We start from the raw sequence: 20,866 nt of genomic DNA, 5'->3' as shown, positions 1-20,866 counted from the left end.
GACAGACATGCAATAGATGTTGTTACAGATGTGACAGTTGAGGTTCCTGTCACTATGCCTCCAATTGATCATGTGCCCTGGCTACTTGGCCAAGGGGATGTCCCTTTGGGTGACTGGCAAGCGCGCGTGACTCTTACCCGGGAGGTGTGGGTTCAATCCCCGCCCGGGCCCTCTTCACCTTGCCACACAGACAAGAAGACAATTTACAACAGAGAATGTGAGAAACATGGAAATGTTAACAACAGCTGAGGGAGGAAGCTTCTGGTATAGGCAAGGGAGGCAGGGAGAGCAGGCCAGCTTAATGGGAGGACTGGATGGCAGACTGGTTTATAGGAAGGGAGGGCAGGCCGGTCTAACAGCAGGGGAAAGGGCGGGGGTAAGGGGGCGATACAGGCGGCGGCTGGTGCAGAGAGATGGAGCTCCGGTGGATCTGTGGAAACACAGAGAGAGTGCGAGACTCCAAGGCCAAACTACAAGTACAACAGAAAATGATAATGACAGTTCAAAATGTGCAGAGAGGAGAGGAGAGGAGAGGAGAGGAGAGGAGAGGAGAGGAGAGGAGAGGGCTCCATGTAACCAGATGTGTCCCCCAGCAGTCTAAGTCTATAGCAGCGTAGCTATAAAATGGTTCAGAGCTACCTGAACCAGCCCTAGAGAGGTGCACAGGCCTCTGGTGAGCTAGTTTGTGATGCTATGGTACAGACAGGGGAAGCTAAGATGGTGACACAAAAGATCGGATATCTTTGGTCTTTGATTTGTTTTGGTACACATAGATTTGGTATACAAGAAGACAAAGACAAATACAAAGGATGTTTTCGTATGTCTTGTATCGTCCAAATTCTTGACAAAATCGTCCAGAATCCGTCTTTAATGAGCTCCAAGGCTTTGGCTATATCTTCAATAGTCTGTGCTTGAACCTGGTGATGAAGAGGCTGTCAAGCGTCACAGTGCTGGGCTTGTTTGGGTCACAATGTGATTAACATAACGACTTAATGAAGCGTTGGATAAAAACCTTGCAGATCAGTCATGCCACCTCTTGATCAGTGTTTTTTGCTCAAATCCACTTGAGCAGACGCTCTAATCACTAATCACTTAGTCACCTCTTCGTTCCTCGGCCACGAGGTCCTCTCGTGTTTATAGCACTGTGGTGCTTTCATTACCTCTGCTCTCCTCAGGTGTTTGTTTCTGTACACAGATAATTGTTGCAGTAATATTATGAAGCCTGTTGAATTGATCGTTCACAGGGGGATGGAGTTTCCTCCTCTGCTTTCCCCATGTGGATAATGAGGACATGCAGAAGGAGGCACTCTGTCTTCCTCGTGTCACGCTTCACTTGGCTTTTGGTTGCACAGGTGGTGAGAGTCAGAGGATTAAAAGAAAGCCCCCACTCCTGCAGTTTTTGCATGTATTTGTCTTTGAGAGCATCCTGCTGCTTGGAAGATCACAGCAATGTTTTCTTTTTTATTATATATATATATATATGTGGCTAAAGTGTTTTTCCCCTGCAGCGACATTTATGAGAACTGAATATGTTTCACCAATTTGTGATGGAACAGTTCGTGGCCATCTTTGTGTTTCAACACTGGCAAGAAGAAATGAAATTCACCTCGAGTTACCTTTCATATTTCAGTTGCTCCAGGAGTCTTTTATGCTGCTATTGTCAGATATGAACTTGAAGGCTTCATCATTCTGCCGACTACGTCTTTATTGACAGTGGGGCTGTATGAATGAAAATATCCATGTGGGAGTGACTCAGCTGTGGCCCCAGGCAAAGAGGTCTATCAGGGACAGACCCTCCCTCCACCACCATGTGCATACCACAGATTGACACTGCAATTTACAGACGTGCTTTGAACACATCACAAGCAGTGGGGCCATTCTTTAAATGCATTTGTAACAGCAATGCACTGCCATGTGTCTTCACTGGAAGTTTAAAGCCCCAGTGTGTAACTTATTTGACTTTTTATTAGCAAAAATCAAATATTGCTTTCATAAATACGTATTTCACTGAAGTCGAATCACACCCGCATACAAATGAAAGCTTTCTCGTACGTTACTATGAGTTGTTACAAGTCGTTACAAATACATAAAGTGGGCGACGGACCCCGAACTGAGGCGGCCATGTTGCATCGCCATTTTTTATGTTGAGTGGCAGCGTGACCGTAGGTAACCACGGAAACTCAGCGGAGCTGTCGGCTCGGGGAGAAAGTTTTCAAGGTAGCGCCTGTTAAAACTGTCACCACTGTGCAGTGTGAGGAAGGACGGAGGCACTGATGTTGCATTCAGGTGCAGTCAGGCAGACGGCCGTCGGCAAACCAACATCCGGTTGTTGGTTTGCCGACGAGAGAAAGATGGTAAAACGTGGGTCAGGTAAACAATACGACATCACCATGACAACATATTGTCACGCCTGTATTGTTTTGCCTCGTGCTGGCGGACCACTTGTTTACATAGACGCTTGTTTATCCTGTTACATGCAGCGTCTGTTGTCTGTCTGACGTCTGCCCGATTTCACGTGAATGCAACATCAAGAATACGTTCCGATATGCAGCCGCACCGCTAGATGGGGGGAATTCCTACACATTATACCTTTAAGAGAGTTTTAAATGCACCAATATGGATGGGTTGGGGCGGGGCATCCCTGAGGCTGACTGAGTGACGGAGTTACACCATTGGACAGACGACTGTGTGTCTGAGCTTCCTCGTTGATTGTTCAGCTTTCAAGGGTGTCAGTTGTTTGATGATAAGAGTTGTCCTTTGTTCAGTGTGGGCTTGTTACAGTAAAGAAGTAAAAAAGCTTTTAGAATAAGACTATTTTTTATTTTTGTTCAAATATGACAAGTATTGTGAGATTGTGAGAAACAGTGAGACTGGAGAGAGTCTGAAAAGTCTGAAAAATGAGGGTGTGACTCTGCTGTGACACTTCACCCCCTGAAGACTTGACACGAAAGCAAAAACTTTCAAATCTCACCCACAGCAGCAAATGTAAAACAAGACAGCAACAGTCGAATTTTGAAGTTTTATAAGTCCAGCTCTCAGCGATATAAAAACACCTCAAGCTCTGAAACAAATATGAACATTTAATGTGTAATACATGGTCAGCATTCAGAGCTCATGAAGAGTTTTATTCATCTGATTTGATGCTAATAATAATAGCTGGGTGATATAATTACATGTACTGACTCAGGAAATGAAACTAAAGAACCGTGTACCTTCAGTTTGGCTGGTCTACAGTTGTCTTGGCCGCTGGTGGACAAGACATCGCATCCCCAGCATGTAAAGTCAGCAACCCGGACCGTCTCTAACTGTTTTCCCACCAGTCTGCTGCTATAACTGGGTGTGAATGCAGTTCGGTGGAGCCCTGTGGTAAACAGCTTCAGGATTCCCAGTGAAACAGATGCTACTTATCTGGTGTCAAACAAGCCCGGCTCAGAGCGGCAGCGTCTGTAATGACAGGGTGTTTATTTACCCCACAGGCCTCCTGACAGCTTCATCCTCCTCACCGTGTACCACAACCTCCTAATGAAACTGGCTCTATTCCATCCATTCCTGTCCCCTTTTGAAGACGACGAGTATTTGGTTTCGTAAAACTATATGCACATTTTTTCTCAAGAGCAAATAAATAGCTGGGCCTGTTTTTTTTTTCTTCTTCTTCTTCACAGTGTTTTTGTTTCCTTTACTGCGGCCGTTGTGTTCGTTATGTTTCTGTGGACTTCTTGTGTTATATTCAGTTTGATGGAGAGCTTCGGGCTTTCCTTTGCAGTTTGTTCTTTTTAAGAGCAAAATGGGCTTTAAAGTTGAAAAAAAAAAAACCTATGGAGAGAAAAAAAAGTGACTGCATGGAATTATCTGAAGATTGTAATTTTTACTTTTCTAACAATATTTTGCAGACAAAGCCTTGTTGAAGCTGCGAGGGTAAGAGGTCAAGCCAAAGAACAGATACCATTAGCAACAAGCGGCCTCCAGAGCTACAATACTTTATAATGAGTAAGTGTTTAGTGTTTGGGCTGGAACTGAAAGACAGTGGGGTCATTCGGTTCACCACCAGTTCGATTCATTCTCCTCTATTTTATTTTAAAATATACTGTAGAGCTTTAGAGTTCACTCAGTTGTTTGTCCGAGAAGCTAATAGCATAGGTCGGGGGTTTGGTTTCCTGTTTTTTTTCCAAACCTTGTCCAACAAGGTCAGCTCGAAATGCTCTAGGAAAAGCCTCCAAATGCTTCTATTAACTATTAATCATGACTCGTTCTACATTTAGCAGCAGCCAGGCATCAACGATCAAGACTGCACTGAAAGCGACAAAAGCTGCAGTTCCTCTAACGGCCACTAGAGTGTGTCTCAAACAGGAAGTTAATCCCAATAGACTCCAATAGAGCAGGAATGAACATGTTTACAGCCTGGTGCAAAGACAGTTTTGTTCTCTATGGCTAATTTCCTCCTGTTTATACAACTCACCTGTTTATATCTTATTTAAGGGTGGTTTATGTTTTTATGGGCGTCAAATATAGACGGTTCGTTACCTGCAGTAGATTATAATGAGGAGAGCCAACAGAGGCAGAGAGAGAGAGATAGAGAGCCAGCAGAGTGGCACAACCAGGTGTTGCTGTGCACAGTAATTAACATACAAGCCAACTCACAGAAAACACTGTATTATACCACAGCCTCAGGTTGATGCAGTAAATAGGTGCGTAGGAATACAGTGGTTCAGTTTGCTAAAGGAAAGTGTTGTAAACAATGTAGGCTAGTACACATCGGATTATTTTGGTGCTGTTTTTGAATGTTTAAAACGTTCTTAAATGTACCTTATCTACCTCACACAACCCTAACAAAACTACCCCTTTAAGGCTTGAAGTTAGCTGTTTGGGTAATTTGACGCGTATCTCTATAACACATTATAACCACACTTATAATAAGGTATAATGCAGTTATAGCACTGTATAACTATAGTTATAAACACTCATAAATGATCATAATGCTTTATAACAACAATCATAACACACTATAAGTCATTTTATCATGACTTATAAGGTCAGGTATTATAATTGTTAGCAACTTGCTGGCAATGGCCAATCGATAATGCATTATAAATATATAATGTGTTATAATTGGCTTATAATCGTGTATAATTATCATTATAAACACTCATAAATTATCATCAGGCTTTATAACAATAAGCACAACACATCATAAAGCATTTTATAATGGCTTATGGTCAAGCATTATAATATATTATGGAGTTATAATGCTCTATGATGTGTTATGCTTATTGTTATGTAGCCTGATGATAATGTATTGTGTTTATAATGATAATTTATACATGATTATAAGCCAATTATAACACATTATAACTATATTTATAATGCATTATCGATGTGGGAATTGTCAGCGAGTTACTAACAATTAAAACGTATTATAATACGTGACCTTATTAGTCATGATAAAATGCTTTATAGTGTGTTATGATTGTTGTTATAAAGTATTATGATCATTTATGAGTGTTTATATAGTTATACAGTGCTATAACTGCATTATAACTCATTATAAGTATGGTTATAATGCGGTATAGAGATAGGCGTCAAATAAAGTGTTACCGCTGTTTCCTCTTGTTTCCAGTCTTTAGGCTAAGCTAGGCTAGGCTAGGCTATAACTGCAGCATGACTGCAGCCTTGTATTCTTACAGACATAGCCATCACATTTCCCCCCAAAATATTGAGCTGTTCCTTTAATAAAACAACAGGATTCATATCGCACCGCTATCAGTGAATCAGCAATCGGGACAACAGTGTTGTTGTTTGTTGTTGTTTACAAGGCGAGTGTTTCTGACAGCAGATGGAAAACATCCTAACACCGGGTGTTAATCTGTCCTCGCCATCTCGTCACGGGGGGTTGCCAGTTCAAAACCGCAAACACGAGGCTGTTATAGCTGAACGTAGCCCCGGAGAAAAAAAAAAAGGGCGCCGCCGTCTCTCCGGCAGATAACTTATTCATACGTGCCATATGGTTTTCAGTGTTATGTGTGTTTGCTTTGTTGCCTCTGAAGAGTCAGAGTCAAACGTTTCCTTCCGTCTCCGCTAATGTTATTAGCAGACCTGTCTGGGGAGCGTGACACACTTCTCACAACACAGGCCCAGTTTTATCAATCAGGGCTTAGCTGGATCCCCAAATGACAGAAAACTCTGCCTAAAAGTTTACCCCTCCTCTGCTAAAACAGGAGAACAAAGCTCCCCCCGCTCGCTCTTTTCTCCGCCGCGGAGCACGGAAAAGGCAGAGTTATTCTGAGGTATCCTGGTGAGAGAGATGTTTATTTGGATTATCACATCTCGAGAGGAGGCGAGCCTCCCTCAGCCAATTTAGAAATTTCCCCATGGGCCAGAATTCTTTTGCAGAGTGGATAAGTTAATTAAGAACAGTGAAGGGATGATAACCACCTTGTATTCTGCTCCTGCTGTACAATAATTGCATTTCATGCTCGGTATTTGTGGCAGGGGGTCATTGTATGTTGGAGAACCGCACTCCACCAAGATAAAAACACCTCATTATCGTACGAGGCCGCGGTGGAACGGAGCCAAACCGACTGTACAAAACCTCTGAAATGTCTCCGTCTCTGAAGCAGATGGGCTCAGTCGGTGTAATTATTAGATATGTGAGTGCTATCGTCTTTGAAGGAAATGAAATCAGAAAAACTAATAGATATTAAAAATCTGTCGGTATGAAAAAGAATCAGACTCGCATTGGCTACGAGTGTTTGTTTCGATTTTTTTTTTTTTTGGAAAAACAGTCATTGAGTTGTTGATGACATGTCATTTGAAGCATTTTTCTACTTCTTCACTCTTCTTCTGCCCTGTGTTTTATTTGAAGTGTTGACCCATCTATTCGTGGTTTTTGAGAACCAAACAATCATCCCAGTGTAGTCTTAGGCCCAATCCCACTTCTCCCCCTTAGCCCTTCCCCTTAGCCCTACGCCTTCATCTACCCCTTCTCCTTGGCCCTCGGTTTTTAGTGACAAGGGGAAGGGGTGAAAACATTCCCCTAGGAAACGAGATGCTGGTTAAACTCATTTTAGGAGATTATCTCATTGATGAAATCTAACAACTGTGGCAGTCACATTAGTTTGTTTGAATGAAAAGTGAAGCTTCAGGTGCATTGTATTGCTGGACAGAAGAGCAGCGCTGCCTCGGGCTACGTATTTACAGATATCACCACATTTACATAAATAAATCAACGATTTACAATGAACCGATCAGTTTTGTTAAGTTAACATTGTTACGGTATTATAACCACTTGCACCTTTAAGAAGAAAACAGACGTTACTAAGCTACTACTAATATCTAGAGGAAAAAAAGAGTGATCGTAACTCTAAAATCAATAATGCCACATTAGTTATACAACTCCTTCTGTTCCGTCATCTTGCTGGTGAACGAGGCATATTATGGGAAATCCGTTGTACCCCTTTGTTTTAAGTGAGCTCCCAGATAATCTTGATTTCTAGGGCTATGTAGCCCTTCCCCTTAGCCCTAGCTCTTGACCAGAAGTAGAATTGGGACACCACTACTACCCCTCACATTAAAGGGAAGGGCTAAGGGGGAGAATAGGGATTGGGCCTTACATCTCCTCTCTTGAGCTCTGTAACAACAGGTGAGTGCCCTTCACTGCAGGTCATGGTGCTTTCACTGCCCGGCTGATCCAGGAACATGTAAGTGGCTCTATATTATACATTTGTGAGGTTATTATGAGGCTCAGCTCCATGTTTTTACCATTAAAAACCTGCAGAGGAACAGACCTGCACTTCATGACTTTGTTGGAGAAATGAATCAGAGCGATAAACGACCCTCCTGCCTGCAAATGTTACAGTTTCCAGGCTTAAAGGACAGAGTTGATGGTTTTGCAGCGCACACGAAAGAGAGTCTCTTGAAATAGCCGCCCGAGGGCAACATGTGTCGCAGGCAGTCGCCATGGTTACAATTGCAAACACTGGGGCTCTCTAGTCTGGACTGGGTGAATGTTTGGTGAGCAAGTGGCGGATCTACCTTTTGCATTTTGATGGTTAGCTACAATATAATAACAGTCACAGTTCGGTGATTGGTGATTTGAGTTGTTACAAATGTGGTTGACGACGTAAAGAAAATGTACGCGGGAATCAAACACAGCTCTCCAGTGTCACATTCGTCCAACAACCAGCCGCAATCTCGCCCTCTTTAAAGGGATAGTTCACCCAAAATTCAAATTTCACTCATTATCTACTCACCCTCATGTCGACTATGGGCTGGGAGAATTTTCAGAGTCCTCCGTGCCTTCTCTGAGTTACAGGGGGTCCGCGCAGCACTGCATGTCCATATAATGGTTGTGAATGGGGCTCACTTTTCTTCGTCCAAAAAGACACACCAAAAAACATCCAAATACCTCCATAGTGCTCGTCTATAATGTCCCTCTTGTATTGAAGCCCCGACATGAGAAATTGTTCCGAAAAAAATTAAATAAGTCTATATTTTAAACTTGTTTGTAGCGGAAGCTCCCAGTGTCTCAGTTCACTGCCGGCGGAACAAGAGGGACATTACAGACGAGCAGTATGGAGGTATTTGGATGTTTTTTGGTGTGTCTTTTTGGACGAAGAAAAGTGAGCCCCATTCACAACCATTATATGGACATGCAGTGCTGCGCAGACCCCCCGTAACTCAGAGAAGGCACGGGGGACTCTGAAAATTCTCACAGCCCTTAGTCGACATGAGGTGTAGATAATGAGTGAAATTTGAATTTTGGGTGAACTATCCCTTTAACAGCTTTACGTCTTTTCCCTTTGCCCCTGTCATAGTGATTACGACCCCTAGATGTTGCCTAGCAGCAAAACATGACTAGGAGTCATAATGGGATGTTTGAAGGAGCTGATACAGTCAATAAAGCCTATTGAAAATATCAACTACCGTTAACTTTATTTATACAATGCAATAGCCAATAGAAGATTTATTGAAATTTAAATACAACAAACTTTGCAGTCGCTCATGGTCAGCGCTTAAAAAACGAGATAAAAACAGTTGAAACACATACAGTATAATATCAATAATCTAAATAACAGGGTAATGTAATTAACAGGTTTTACTTGCAAATATGACACTTCACCATGTGCACATTCAACACCTACACTCTGACTCTAAAGAAATATAGCCTATTGAAATGTGGTTCAAATATATTAATTACCTCAGAGTGTGTGTGTGTGCATGCGTGTGTGTGTACATTGTTCCCAGATTTACCTCTCTTGGCTGGAGGACAGGTTTTATTATGAAAAAATCAGCATATAGAGAGCCTTGAACTTTCATTGGTATTAGCAGTGCAAACACATTAGTATGGAGAAGAGGGAGGACAGAAGCTGTTCTGGCTCACTATCTGCTTCTTCAGACACACACACACACCGACACACACACACACACACACACACACACACACATACACGTACACACTGTGTGGCTTTCTCCTCAATTACCTCTTCCAGTGAAGACAATCTAACTAAAATTGACGTAAAAGCTTGCTCCATATCTTGTCTCATGTAAATGTTAATGCTGAGGGGTAAAGCGCGGCACTCAGGCTCGCCGAGGTTCAATTGGTCTGACCAAACCAATCGATCTCGGCGTATGGAGGGGTGGAGGGGCTTCGCCGTAATAGAGATGTCAGAAAAGATCACTCATAAGCCATCAGAGACTCTGCACACAGCTTTCTCTGTGTTTACCAACAGCAGTGCGATGAGACAGAGCTTCTCGTTCCAAGATGCAGATGGCGGCCGTTGTTGAGCATTAGAGTATTTTTCTATTAACAGAGAGAGGATCAATGAGCTTACACTGAGGGATACAAAGTACATTCAATATTGGTTAACGCCAGAGTTTTGTCCACATTTTCACTGGATGCTAAAGTTTACAGACGTCTCAGAATTGCAACAATAAACACATTAAAATGAAAAATCTCATTAAAGAGAATGAAAATAACGCCTTTTTAGGTGTTTTATGCACATCTCACTATGAATTTGGCTGTATGAGGCTCTTTGGAAAGTAAGTTCAGTGTATCTAAAGGGTTTACCTTCTCCAGATCAAGACTCTGCAGACAAATACCTATGCTACATAAATAAATGAGATGAGTGTAATGAAGATATTCAACTAACTGGGAAGAAAACTACCAGATCAACTGTGTCCTCGCTCTAAATTAAGCTCCAGGCGCCCTCTGGTGTTCCTGCGGGGTCAGTTCTGTCCCTTCAAACACACCTGCTGCATAATACCCAGGGGGCAAAGCAAAAAAACGGACACGGAGCGTTGTAAAAGCTTTGACACCAGAAATGATATCTAGGAACTTCAAGGATTAAAACCTGGGTGGACAACCCGGTCAACTAGCTGCTGGAAAGCTACAGGGGGCCAAAACCCCTTTCTGGGGTCATTTTGCTGGCGAAATGAGGTAAATGCAAACTCAGACGGGAGATGATCAATACAAACACACAGATTATGATTGATTATTTGGTGTTGTGGTGGAAATTGATATAGTCCAGGTCAAACAACTGATCGCGGTCAACTGAAGGAAAATTGGCTATTGGAGGAAATGTATTATGATTATTATGAGGTTAATAGAAAAACATTTGAAGATATGAGGGCTTACTAGATACTTATCAGAATAGTTTTTTTCTGAATATATTGCAATGGGGAGGTTAAAGGGATAGTTCAACATTTTGGCAAATTGGTCCATTGCCATAATCCCTATAGTCATAACAGTAGGTTTGTTACCTTTAAGCTGCTCAGAGCTACACTACGGAGGAGGCTAATAGGATTTCATGGTTTCCCTCATCAAACTCATCAAATACACAATCCAGACAATAGAACGCTCTGGTTTGTGACCTGCACATTAACATGTGAGATAATAACAGAACGTTACCAGACATTGTTTGGATACAGCCTGTAGCATTCCAGAGACTAGTAGATGAAAAACTATCTGAAGGCAAATGCATCAGCTTCTGAATTAAGGAATTTCCCTCTAAAACAACTCTGTCTGGTAACGTTCTGTTATTATCTCATAGCGTGGTGAATGTGCAGGTCACAACTTGTCCACCAGAGCGTTTTGGAGTTGTTGGATTGTGTATTTGAAGAGTTTGATGAGGGAAACCGAGAAATCCCATTAGCCTCCATAGCGTAGCTCTGAGCAGCTCATGGCTCTGCTCCGCCGTTGTAAAAATAGCTTGCACCGTCAATTAGATAAAATTATAGGGATTATGGTAAATGGGCCAATTTGCCAAAATGTTGAACTATCCCTTTAAATATGGTGTTATCATATTGCATAATAATAATGCTAACGGCTGTATTCTGTTATAGCTCAGGACCAGTGGAGGAGATGGTTTCTGTTGATGCCTCCAGCTCGGAGCCGCTGTGTGTGATTCTGCCCCAGTTTACAGGGTTATTGATGGGAAGTGTTCAAAGTCATCACAGAGTCATCAAACAGTGCATCGATCCAGATGAACTTCTTGTTGTCGGATCAATCACCCACACTGTCAAGGAGCCAATAGGAGGCCTCGCTCAATATCTCAGAGACGCCTCGAACGAGCTTCTTCAAATATTCTCACATTTGGCCACTTTTTTTAGGGACACAGAAGAAAATATTGAGAAAATTGTTAATATATTGTTTCTTTTTGATGAACACATCCTATAAAACACAGTGAACACCACAATCTCAGAAAACATCCTCCCTCTTCATCCTCCTCCTCCTCCTCCTCCTCCTTCCTCACCTGGGGGGGGATCAACATCGTAACACCATATACGTCAGTTTTTTGCTGCACAGTGTAAATTATCACTGCTTCCTCCCCCACACGGCCGCTGCTGGCGTTTAACATAACACTCTCATCATCATCATCAGTCCGTGTTCCCTTGGTTTTTACTATATCAAAGCTAATTCACTTTTACACTGCGGCTCTAATTAAGCACTCAAACTGTAACTTCATATGAGAGTTGCATCAGGTTCATCTGCTCGACTGCTGTGGGAGCTGTCACCACACACACACTGTGGATTATAGTACTAATACGTCTCATGATAACTTCCTTGTCATGTCTGTGCATGTTCAAACTGATGCTGTATAATATTTAAATGATATAATAAAATAATGAAACAACTTCTGTCCATCCTGATTATTTTGTAAAGTAAATTCAATTAACTGGAAATTACAGGACACATTTCATTTCTCTTCATCACTAACAGTATTTATCAACATTACACTACTGTATGTCTGAACCGGGCTCTGGAGCTAAGCGGAGCCGTGATGTAGGCCTACCCCTTCAGTGAGTTTAGAAAGATTATTTTGAGGTTGAAAAACGACCTTGTTTGTGAAACCTACTTGCTCCATGGCCCACATTTGAACAATTTTCCTCCTAAAACAACGTTAAAATATAACAACTTTATTCTCGAAGTCTGTGAATTTTTTTTCTCAATGTGGCCCTAATTCTTTGTCGTAGATATGAGCAGTATTTAATAATAATTTAATTTTTTTTATGAAATGGGGATGAGAAGAAATGGAAACAGATTTGACATGCATTACTAATCTGAGATTTGTAGTTGTGATGCTTTGTTTGGTATTGATAAATGTGAAGGTTTTATAGCCTACAGTAATATTTTTTCTTTCCTTCTTCATTGACAGGAGTAGGCTATACACATGGATGAATACAAACAAAAATAAGTGTATGCAACATTAATACACAAACGCCAGGGGTTGACAGCAAGACAGGATTTAAGAAACCTTATTCAGTGAATATTTTTGTAAAGCTTGCAGAGATCATACGTTTTTACAGCTTTTTTATTTTCACAATCACATATGGAGGAGATATATTGTTCAACATACACAGACAGTTACAGAATATTTGGCTTCTTGTCTGAGAATTTAGATTTGTGTGTGTAAAATCTGAATAAAATCATTAAAATAATAATCAAATTTAGTCAATTTAGTTTCTTATCATATTCAGTGTTTTCATACAGGAATAATATAGCCTATTTTCCATCTTTATGTATCACTCATTTACAAAACATACATAGTAGTAGTGCAGTAATCATAGAAACAACAGGATAAAACATTGCAATAATTATCATACAGTAATAATAAACCTCCTCTACGTAGGACGTGACGTCGTTTACGTGGCGTGCCGCACTGCGCATGCGTGCACTATCATGGTGGCACAGTGGAAGTAGCCACTTGGAGAAGTTGTGAGATTAAAACAGTGAAGTTTTAATGTCAGAAATGGGTCGTTGACGGTTAAAGTTTAACAAGTTTAAAGCGGTAAACGGAGAGGAGGTCGCACCGACGCAGAGAAGCAGCCATGACAGCGAACGAGGACCAAGAGGTAAATGAATTAAATGTGACGATGCCGGAGCTAACGATGCTAATGCTGCTAACAGCTAACGGCTAACTCCCTGTGAGTGGTGACAATCTGCGGCTCGTTTCTCACACACACACACAGTCCTGCTGCTCATTAAACACGACACAACTCGACGTTTTAGTTTTTATTCGACCCACAACAGCTCTGGGTCACTAAAGAAGCGGACAGACCGGGGTGTCAGACGGGCTGTTAGCCGGGGTTAAGCCCTGATTTTCGGCGTTGAAGCACCAAACCAAACTCCGGCCAAAATCTGCTGCGTTATAATGTTTGTTTAGCTCTAGACAATATAAAACACCACAGAAACTACAAGTCAATATGTTTCCACAATAGAAAACAAACATAAAATGATTCGGTGTACAGTGTTTTTTAATAGCATTAATAATATAAACGTAAAATAACGACGTTTTACCAAAGCTGCCTTCCTTTATGTTCAGTAGCAAGTGGCTTTAGGAGGTTAAAAGTCAGATTTAATGGATTTGATTTAATGTCTGAAGGATTATATGTATATAAGGAATTAAAAAATAATAAATAATCACAATGCTTTTGTTGAAGATGTAGTTAGCCTTCAACCTGCCTCGGGTTTAAATGACCATGTTTCTGAATGGAGTCATTATTGTATTATTACCTGTCTGTCACTTACCTGTCTGTCTCTGTCTGTGTCAATCAACCAGATGGAGCTGGAGGCTCTTCGCTCCATCTATGAGGGAGACGAGTGTTTCAAAGAAGTCAGCCCAGTGTCATTTCAGTTCAGGGTGAGTACCAGTACCTCTCAAGTCTGATTTATAAATGTTCAACAGGATAAACATCAAACTCTTTCGGCTGCTTCACATCGATTCAGTTTTAGTGACTTTGTGTTTTTATATAACAGATAGGAGACCTCGAGGACACCAAAGCATTCATCCTGGACTTCGCCTGGCCGGAGACGTACCCTGAGACGGCTCCACAAATCTCCCTCGATGCCTTTTTCAACAACAGGATGTACGTTACGAACTGATTCCTGGCCTGTTGTTATTTAATTATCTGGAAACAACCTGCCACTCGATACCTGTTCCCACTGCACAGATCTAAATCATAGACCATTCAACTGTACATATTTTACATTATATTACATTAAGTCAAGTAACAGATGCTTTCATCCAATCTGCCCCAGTGAACGACATCACTAAAGCTTCAGTGCAGTCGGAGACACTGGTGTAAGAAAGAACTAACAACAACTTAACTACTTTCTTAAAATGAATATCTAAAAGCTGTTTCAAAGCTCCACAAGACCTGGAACTAAAATCTGCTGAATTGACATGAAATCATTTCATTATTTACTGGCCAAAACTTAGCAGATTTACGTATAAAAAGTATAAAAATCCTCAAATCAAAAAATTACTCCATTTTGTACAATTTTAAATTCTTAAATGTAGTTGTTGTGTGTATCAGTGTCTTTCTGTGCTGCCACCACTAGGGGGCACTGTCATCCACACATTATCTGAGCTACCTGGCTGAGATTAGCAGTAACTAACCACAATCAGTATGATAGATGTATGACACCGTAGTTCATGGACACGCTTTGTCTCTCTCAGCTCTGCGGAGACGAAGCAGGAGATCCTGTCGAAGCTGGAGGAGCAGGTGGAGGCCAACCTGGGCACGGCCATGATGTACACGCTGTTCGAGTGGGCCAAGGAGAACCAGGAGACGCTCATGGAGAACCACAAACCTGTCGTCACCGCTGTGGTGAGCACCGTCCTGTCTGTTGACACCTGTCAGAAGTTTAATTGTGGTTCTTCATTTCTGTGTCTAAAGAAAACAGTTCTTGACTAGTGTTGTTTTTGGCGTCGTTTTAATTTTAGTCTAGACTTTGTGTCAAACTGTCATTGTAGTTTTTATTAGTTTTAGTCACATTCATGCTCTTTTTTTGTTTTGTCAAGTTTCAGTCGACTAAAACGCTGAGCATTTTAGTTTTATTTTAGTCAGAATAACCCATTTTTAACTGAAGTTTTAGTCAATGATTTTAATCTCTCTCTAGTAAATGGTAAATGGTCTGTATTTATATAGCGCTTTACTATACCTGAAACGATACCCAAAGCGCTTTACAGTGCATCACATCACATTAACCCATTCACACACACATTCTATTTAACCCAGTCATTATAGTATAATTACCTATAGACGAAACCACATTTTTCTTTTAATCAAACCCATTTCACAATTCAAACATGGTGATCTTGTTATTATATTGTTGTTACCTTATAGACTCAAGAATACATCCATTCCAGACATGGAAGATGCTGCTCAACATATTTATTTTCACTTCCCACACACTATATTTGGCAGATATTTTGGAGAAACCCACTTAAAACTCTCTCACACAAACAAATACACATATACACTAGTCTCTCTCTCTCAAAATAATAACACAACTAAATATTAGAATGTTATTTCGTCTCGTAGCGCTTTGGTCAACGAAAATAAAGAGACATTTTAGCAGAGTTTTTATTTTGTGAACCACATTTAGTCTGGTTTTTAATTCGTCAACAATATTGCATTATAGATTTCATTATAGCTATCGTCACATGACCACTATTTACAATATTTCGTCATCATTTTTGTTGACGAAAGCAACATTATTGATGATTATGTGTTGTTGTTGCAGGCGCCGACGTCCAACAGTGAGGTGACAACAACCGGTTCAACAGCCAAGAAGAGGGAGAAGAAGGAGCAGCTGACGAAAGCTCAGAAGAGAAGGATCATCAGCAGAACAGGTATCGGTCGTTTGTTTCCTAACTGTTGTGTTTGTGTTACAGTGTTTAAGTTAGATATACTAAACCAGTGTCCTCTCTTTTCTCAACATAACACTACAGAGCTGCCCTGTGGCCTCACCCAATTAAATGTTGGGAACGATACACCAAGACTTCTACCCAAAACAATGTCATTATGTTATAAAAGAAGTTCAAAAGTTCATTTTTTCTATGTTCTGTCACACAACAGTTAATTGTAATTGATAACAAGTTGGACCATTAATGGTAGAACAAGTCGAATGTCTCGGTATTTGCAAAAGAATGAGCTATCGGGGATCGTCAGTCATTGATATCATCGTCTATCAGATGGTCTGTGGTTTTATTTCAACTCTTCATTGAAGTTGAATGATGTTCAAACTGTAAAACTCGGGGAAAAAAGGACATCTCATTATTGTACAACAGACTTTTGTGTCCTTTTAGCTTCTGCTTTCAAGGTTAATTCACTGGCCTTTAATTCCAGTATCTTATGTATAGGTATTGTCGTACATCCAGTGTTTTAAAGTGGTCAAATAACACAGGGATTTGTTGTTGCAGATCATAAAGGAGAACTCCCACGAGGCTGGAACTGGGTGGATGTTATTAAAGTAGGTGCAGTTCAGCCTTTTCTCCACTAGATGGCGACGTGAAACACAGTTTAATTCTCTTGACTCTTGAGTAAAAAAAAACACAATGAACTAACTTCTTCATGTTCTGTTGTTTCCTCTCTGCTCGTCCTCCATCGTCGCTCCAGCACGTAAGTGAAACCATCAGCGCTCATTCATCTTTAAACATTATCAACAACTAGGGATGTCACAATTACTTGTTTTCACAATTAATCGCGGTATTAAATGTCACAATTAATTAATCGTAAAGGTTCCTAAATACCGTCACTTCCTAAAAAAGATTATGTCTGAACCATATTGGCAGAAGTACACCAAAGTAAAGGTAAATGCTCAGATACGGGTCCATTTACCTAACGTAACACTGAATTGGTAGGAATTTAAATGTTAGCGTATCATTTGTATTTTAAAAAAACAAAAAACGACTAAAATAAACTTCAATTAACAATTTATGACCTGAATATATCAAACACTACTAGTCATATATTAATAGTTACTTTAAATATTTTGTGTAAACAATTAGTAATGTAATTATATTTTGACTATATTTGATTTTACACATTCATAGTGTTGTGAAATTAATTAATGCATAATAATCATAATTGTAACATCGTGATTATTTATCTGACAATAATCGTACCAAGAAAATTTATAATCGTGACATCCCTATCAACAACGCAAACTTATGTTTTTTATTGTGTTCTTGTTGCAGTTGAGTAAAACAGGCGGGAAAGACGACGAATAAGCCCGCAGGCGGCGACCTGACGCTGCTTCGTACGAGACGCCGCGGTGAGGTTTTGACGTCACCGCGGCCGATCGATGCTGCTGTCTTCTACAAGCGTTCACACCCCGACCTCGCCAACATGCTACCGCCTCCGCCCCGACAACCAACCAAGCAGGGGGTAAAGGTGGGCCGAGACTGGGTAGGGGGGCGGGGGGGGTTATATCAGCTGTGTTTTTAATGTGATTGTAGTGTTTGCGGGGAAGAAGAAGCAGCGGCGGCGGCGTGAACTCATCATCAGGTTTTCGTTGGTTCACTCTCAGCCCTCAGACGCTCTGCTGCTGCGAGGGCCGAGTGTGTCTGTGTCTGAGGCTTCTCACTGCCATGTTTTCACTCGGCGAGCTTCGGCTTCAGCTCTCGGGGGTCTGAGCCGTTTTCAAAGTGTTGGATCGTGGTTCTTCGTGAACGTGTCAAAAGTGGCGAGCAGCAAGCATCCGTGCTGTTTTACCCGGAGGTGTCGTGTTACTTTGTGAAAGCAGAGAGAAATTTTTAAAAATAACACACAAAAAAATATTTCTCCTCTCACTGTTTTTCTTATTTTCATAAATGTTTCTTTTTTTTCCCAGTGAATTGAAAAAAAGTTGGAATTTTTATATAAAAATAAAACCACATTTGTTCTGCCGCCTGTCTTAATTCTTTCATTGACAACTCATGTGACGAACTGTAGCACAAAAAGAATCAAAGAATTAAGTAATTTTTTCTAAAAATGTACCAAAGTTGACCAAAAATAAAACTCATTCTTGAACAACAGATTTTGTTTTTGTTAACTTGGCAATACCAAATATTAAATTGACCAGGAGGAAGTATAATTACAAGTTTAAAGCTGCATATTTTCTTTTTCTATGATTTATTTGAGGTTTTGCTGCTCCTTTAGAGGATATTTCTGTGGTTTTAAGAACCAAAAATCATCTGTGTAGTTTTACATCCCTCTCAGAGCCAGAAGAGAAGCTCATTAGTAGCCTCATTAGCCGACATGAATTATAAATAAACATAATAATCTTGTATTTGCAGCACGGCATGTTCAAATATGTCATCTGTGACACGTACGCACCCACATGAAAGTGGACTGACCATACTACACAGTGTATACCCTACCATTTCCTTGGGGGAGGAGCACTGCCCCCCCAAGAAACCAAACAAAAATCAATGGAAGTTTAATGAAAACTAATTTTTCACTTCAGCTCAGTGTGGGAGTCTCTTCTGCGGATCTTAAGACTTGTTGACTAAACCTCCACAGCAGATAAGGGCCTTAGTTTACCTCTTTATCACAACCCATTATTTAATAATGTACAATAATTAATAACTCATTATTTCACTTCTTTGTTCTCCTTGATTGATTTGTATAATTATAGTTACTGCATTACAAAACACTTGAAAACATTTCAAAATAAAAGTCCTAACGTGTTTCAATGGGCAGAAACCCTTCGTCGAACCGTCACTTTGCTGCACCAAGAGTAGGGTTGTTGGTGTTCTCGTTGTTCACGTGATACTGAGACATGTTAGTTTCTTTCCTCTTCTTTTGCTTCCTTTAGTAATAATAACAACATGCAAGGAAGTTCATTCCCTGTGATGGATATGAGTAGAGTAGCCAGAAAACCAGGGTGCACACACGGTTCACAATCAGAGTTATGGACATAATATTTCACTGTTGAACAAACAACTGGTGACTCCCTCAGCTGGAAGAAAAACACAGCTGCTAACTCAATGACAATACTTTGTTTTAATGAATATAAAAAGAAATGTACACAATAGTGATAGTGAACCAGTGAAAACATGACGTTCTATTCCAGTGTCCCATCAAGAATTATCTCCTTATTAAATATCAATCTCTTGTAAACATATAACATGTGAAGAAGGTACAGATCTCGGCCAAAACTGAAGAAAAATAATGATCATTGGAAGGAAACGCCTTATTTATTTTTTTATTAGGAACATGACCAGAATGAAAAAGGGCGGCGACTAAACCAAACGATGTTTTTTTTTTTCTTAAAGGTCCAAAAAGAAAAGAAAGTCCCACAAAAATCAAAACACTTAAGGATGACGGCAGCTTGAAGCTGATGATTCTTGCAGCAGCTGGGCTCCCTACAGACCACAGTGCACTTATAGCCGGTGGGAACATCAGTGATGTAACAGCACAAGTTCAATCACAAGTCGTCCTTGATTAATATAAGCGCTGCTACTAAACGGTGTTCGATTGTGCTCTTACAACATCACGAGTACTGTTATCAACTACGACCACAAAGTCCTCCTCCTATCCCCTTGGAGACGAAGGTCACTACCTGGAGCGACGGTCTTTTCTGTTCTTGTCGAGGCTTTTGTCCATGGTCTTTTCGTTGTCCCCTCTGCATTTGGGGCAATACCACTTGCCCTTGGGCTTGTAGGTCAACCCCACGCAGGAGAAGTGGAACCACTCGATGGGGCACCCTTCGTTGTCGCAACCGATCATCTCGCCGTAAGACACTTGCTCGCACAGACAGTAAGTGGGCTCGTTGGGGTCGATGGCGAACTCCACCGGCGAGGCGTCCCGCTCCGTTTTGGACTTGCGCTTCTTCTTCTTCGCCGACTTGGACTTCTTTTCCCGCGGCGGAGGGACGGACAGGTCCTCCGAGGCGGCGTCGTCCACCATCGACCCGTTGGCGGACGGGTGGCTGGAGTCGCGGCTCTCGCTGTTGCGTTGGCGCCGGGGCCTCCGCGTCGAGCTGCGTTCGGGCGCAGGCGGCTCCTGGACGCTGGATCGGCGCTCCGTGCTGACGCGCTCGGCCTCGCTGGGCTCCTGGAGGCACAGGGAGTGGGAGTCCATTTGTCGGGAGCGGTTCTCCACCAGCTCCGTCATCTGGGTCACCACGTGGATCTTCTCGTCGCCCAGCTCCTGGCTGAGGATGAGCGCCCGCTGCAGCTGGTTCTGCAGCCGCTTCCTCTGAGCGGCATCCTGCTCGCCCTTGTACTTCTCAAACACCTCGTCCACCTCCTTCAGCACCTCTGTGGAGCACAACACAACACAAACGTTAATGAAACTGGAGCATAAAAGAACAGCATCTTTGTGAAACTTGACTGCATTTATGTAGCGTTTAAAGCAGAAGTAAGCGATCCGGTTGTTTTGGCTAACTTCCTGTCAGCCGATGGAGTTAGCAGTCCCCGCCCTCGTTCACGCGCATCCCTTGGCTGCACACACAGAGAGGACCGCCCCTTTATGCCGTTCTCTCTCTTCATTGGATAAAGGTTGTAGGATACGAGTGACTGACAGACCCGTGTTTCAGACCAAACACTCTATATAAGTGATTGCTGTCGGAAGATATAACTATTTAAGACTTATATTA

The 20,866-nt window shown here is 41.5% G+C and overlaps 2 protein-coding genes across 2 annotated transcripts in view; one reads left to right on the top strand and one right to left on the bottom strand.

Moving 5' to 3' along the window:
• Positions 1-13,153: 13,153 nt before the first annotated feature.
• Positions 13,154-16,897, top strand: rwdd4 (RWD domain containing 4). Its single transcript, XM_085759689.1, has 6 exons — positions 13,154-13,347; positions 14,055-14,135; positions 14,252-14,361; positions 14,955-15,105; positions 16,025-16,133; positions 16,704-16,897. Exons 1-6 carry the CDS (start codon positions 13,324-13,326, stop codon positions 16,781-16,783), a joined length of 555 nt encoding a protein of 184 aa, XP_085615815.1. The 5' UTR covers positions 13,154-13,323; the 3' UTR covers positions 16,784-16,897.
• A 2,357-nt stretch (positions 16,898-19,254) lies between these two features.
• The window catches only part of ing2 (inhibitor of growth family, member 2), a 4,720-nt gene continuing 3,108 nt past the window's right edge, over positions 19,255-20,866 (bottom strand). The window contains exon 2 of the mRNA XM_085760228.1: positions 19,255-20,528. Within this exon, the coding sequence (XP_085616354.1) occupies positions 19,825-20,528 (704 nt within the window). The 3' untranslated portion in view covers positions 19,255-19,824. The remainder of the gene's footprint in view (positions 20,529-20,866) is intronic.

This window comes from Trachurus japonicus, chromosome 18, assembly GCF_045865225.1.
Source record: "Trachurus japonicus isolate A0001 chromosome 18, Traja_1.0".
NCBI lineage: Eukaryota > Metazoa > Chordata > Actinopteri > Carangiformes > Carangidae > Trachurus > Trachurus japonicus.
This window is presented reverse-complemented; position numbering and strand designations above follow the sequence as displayed.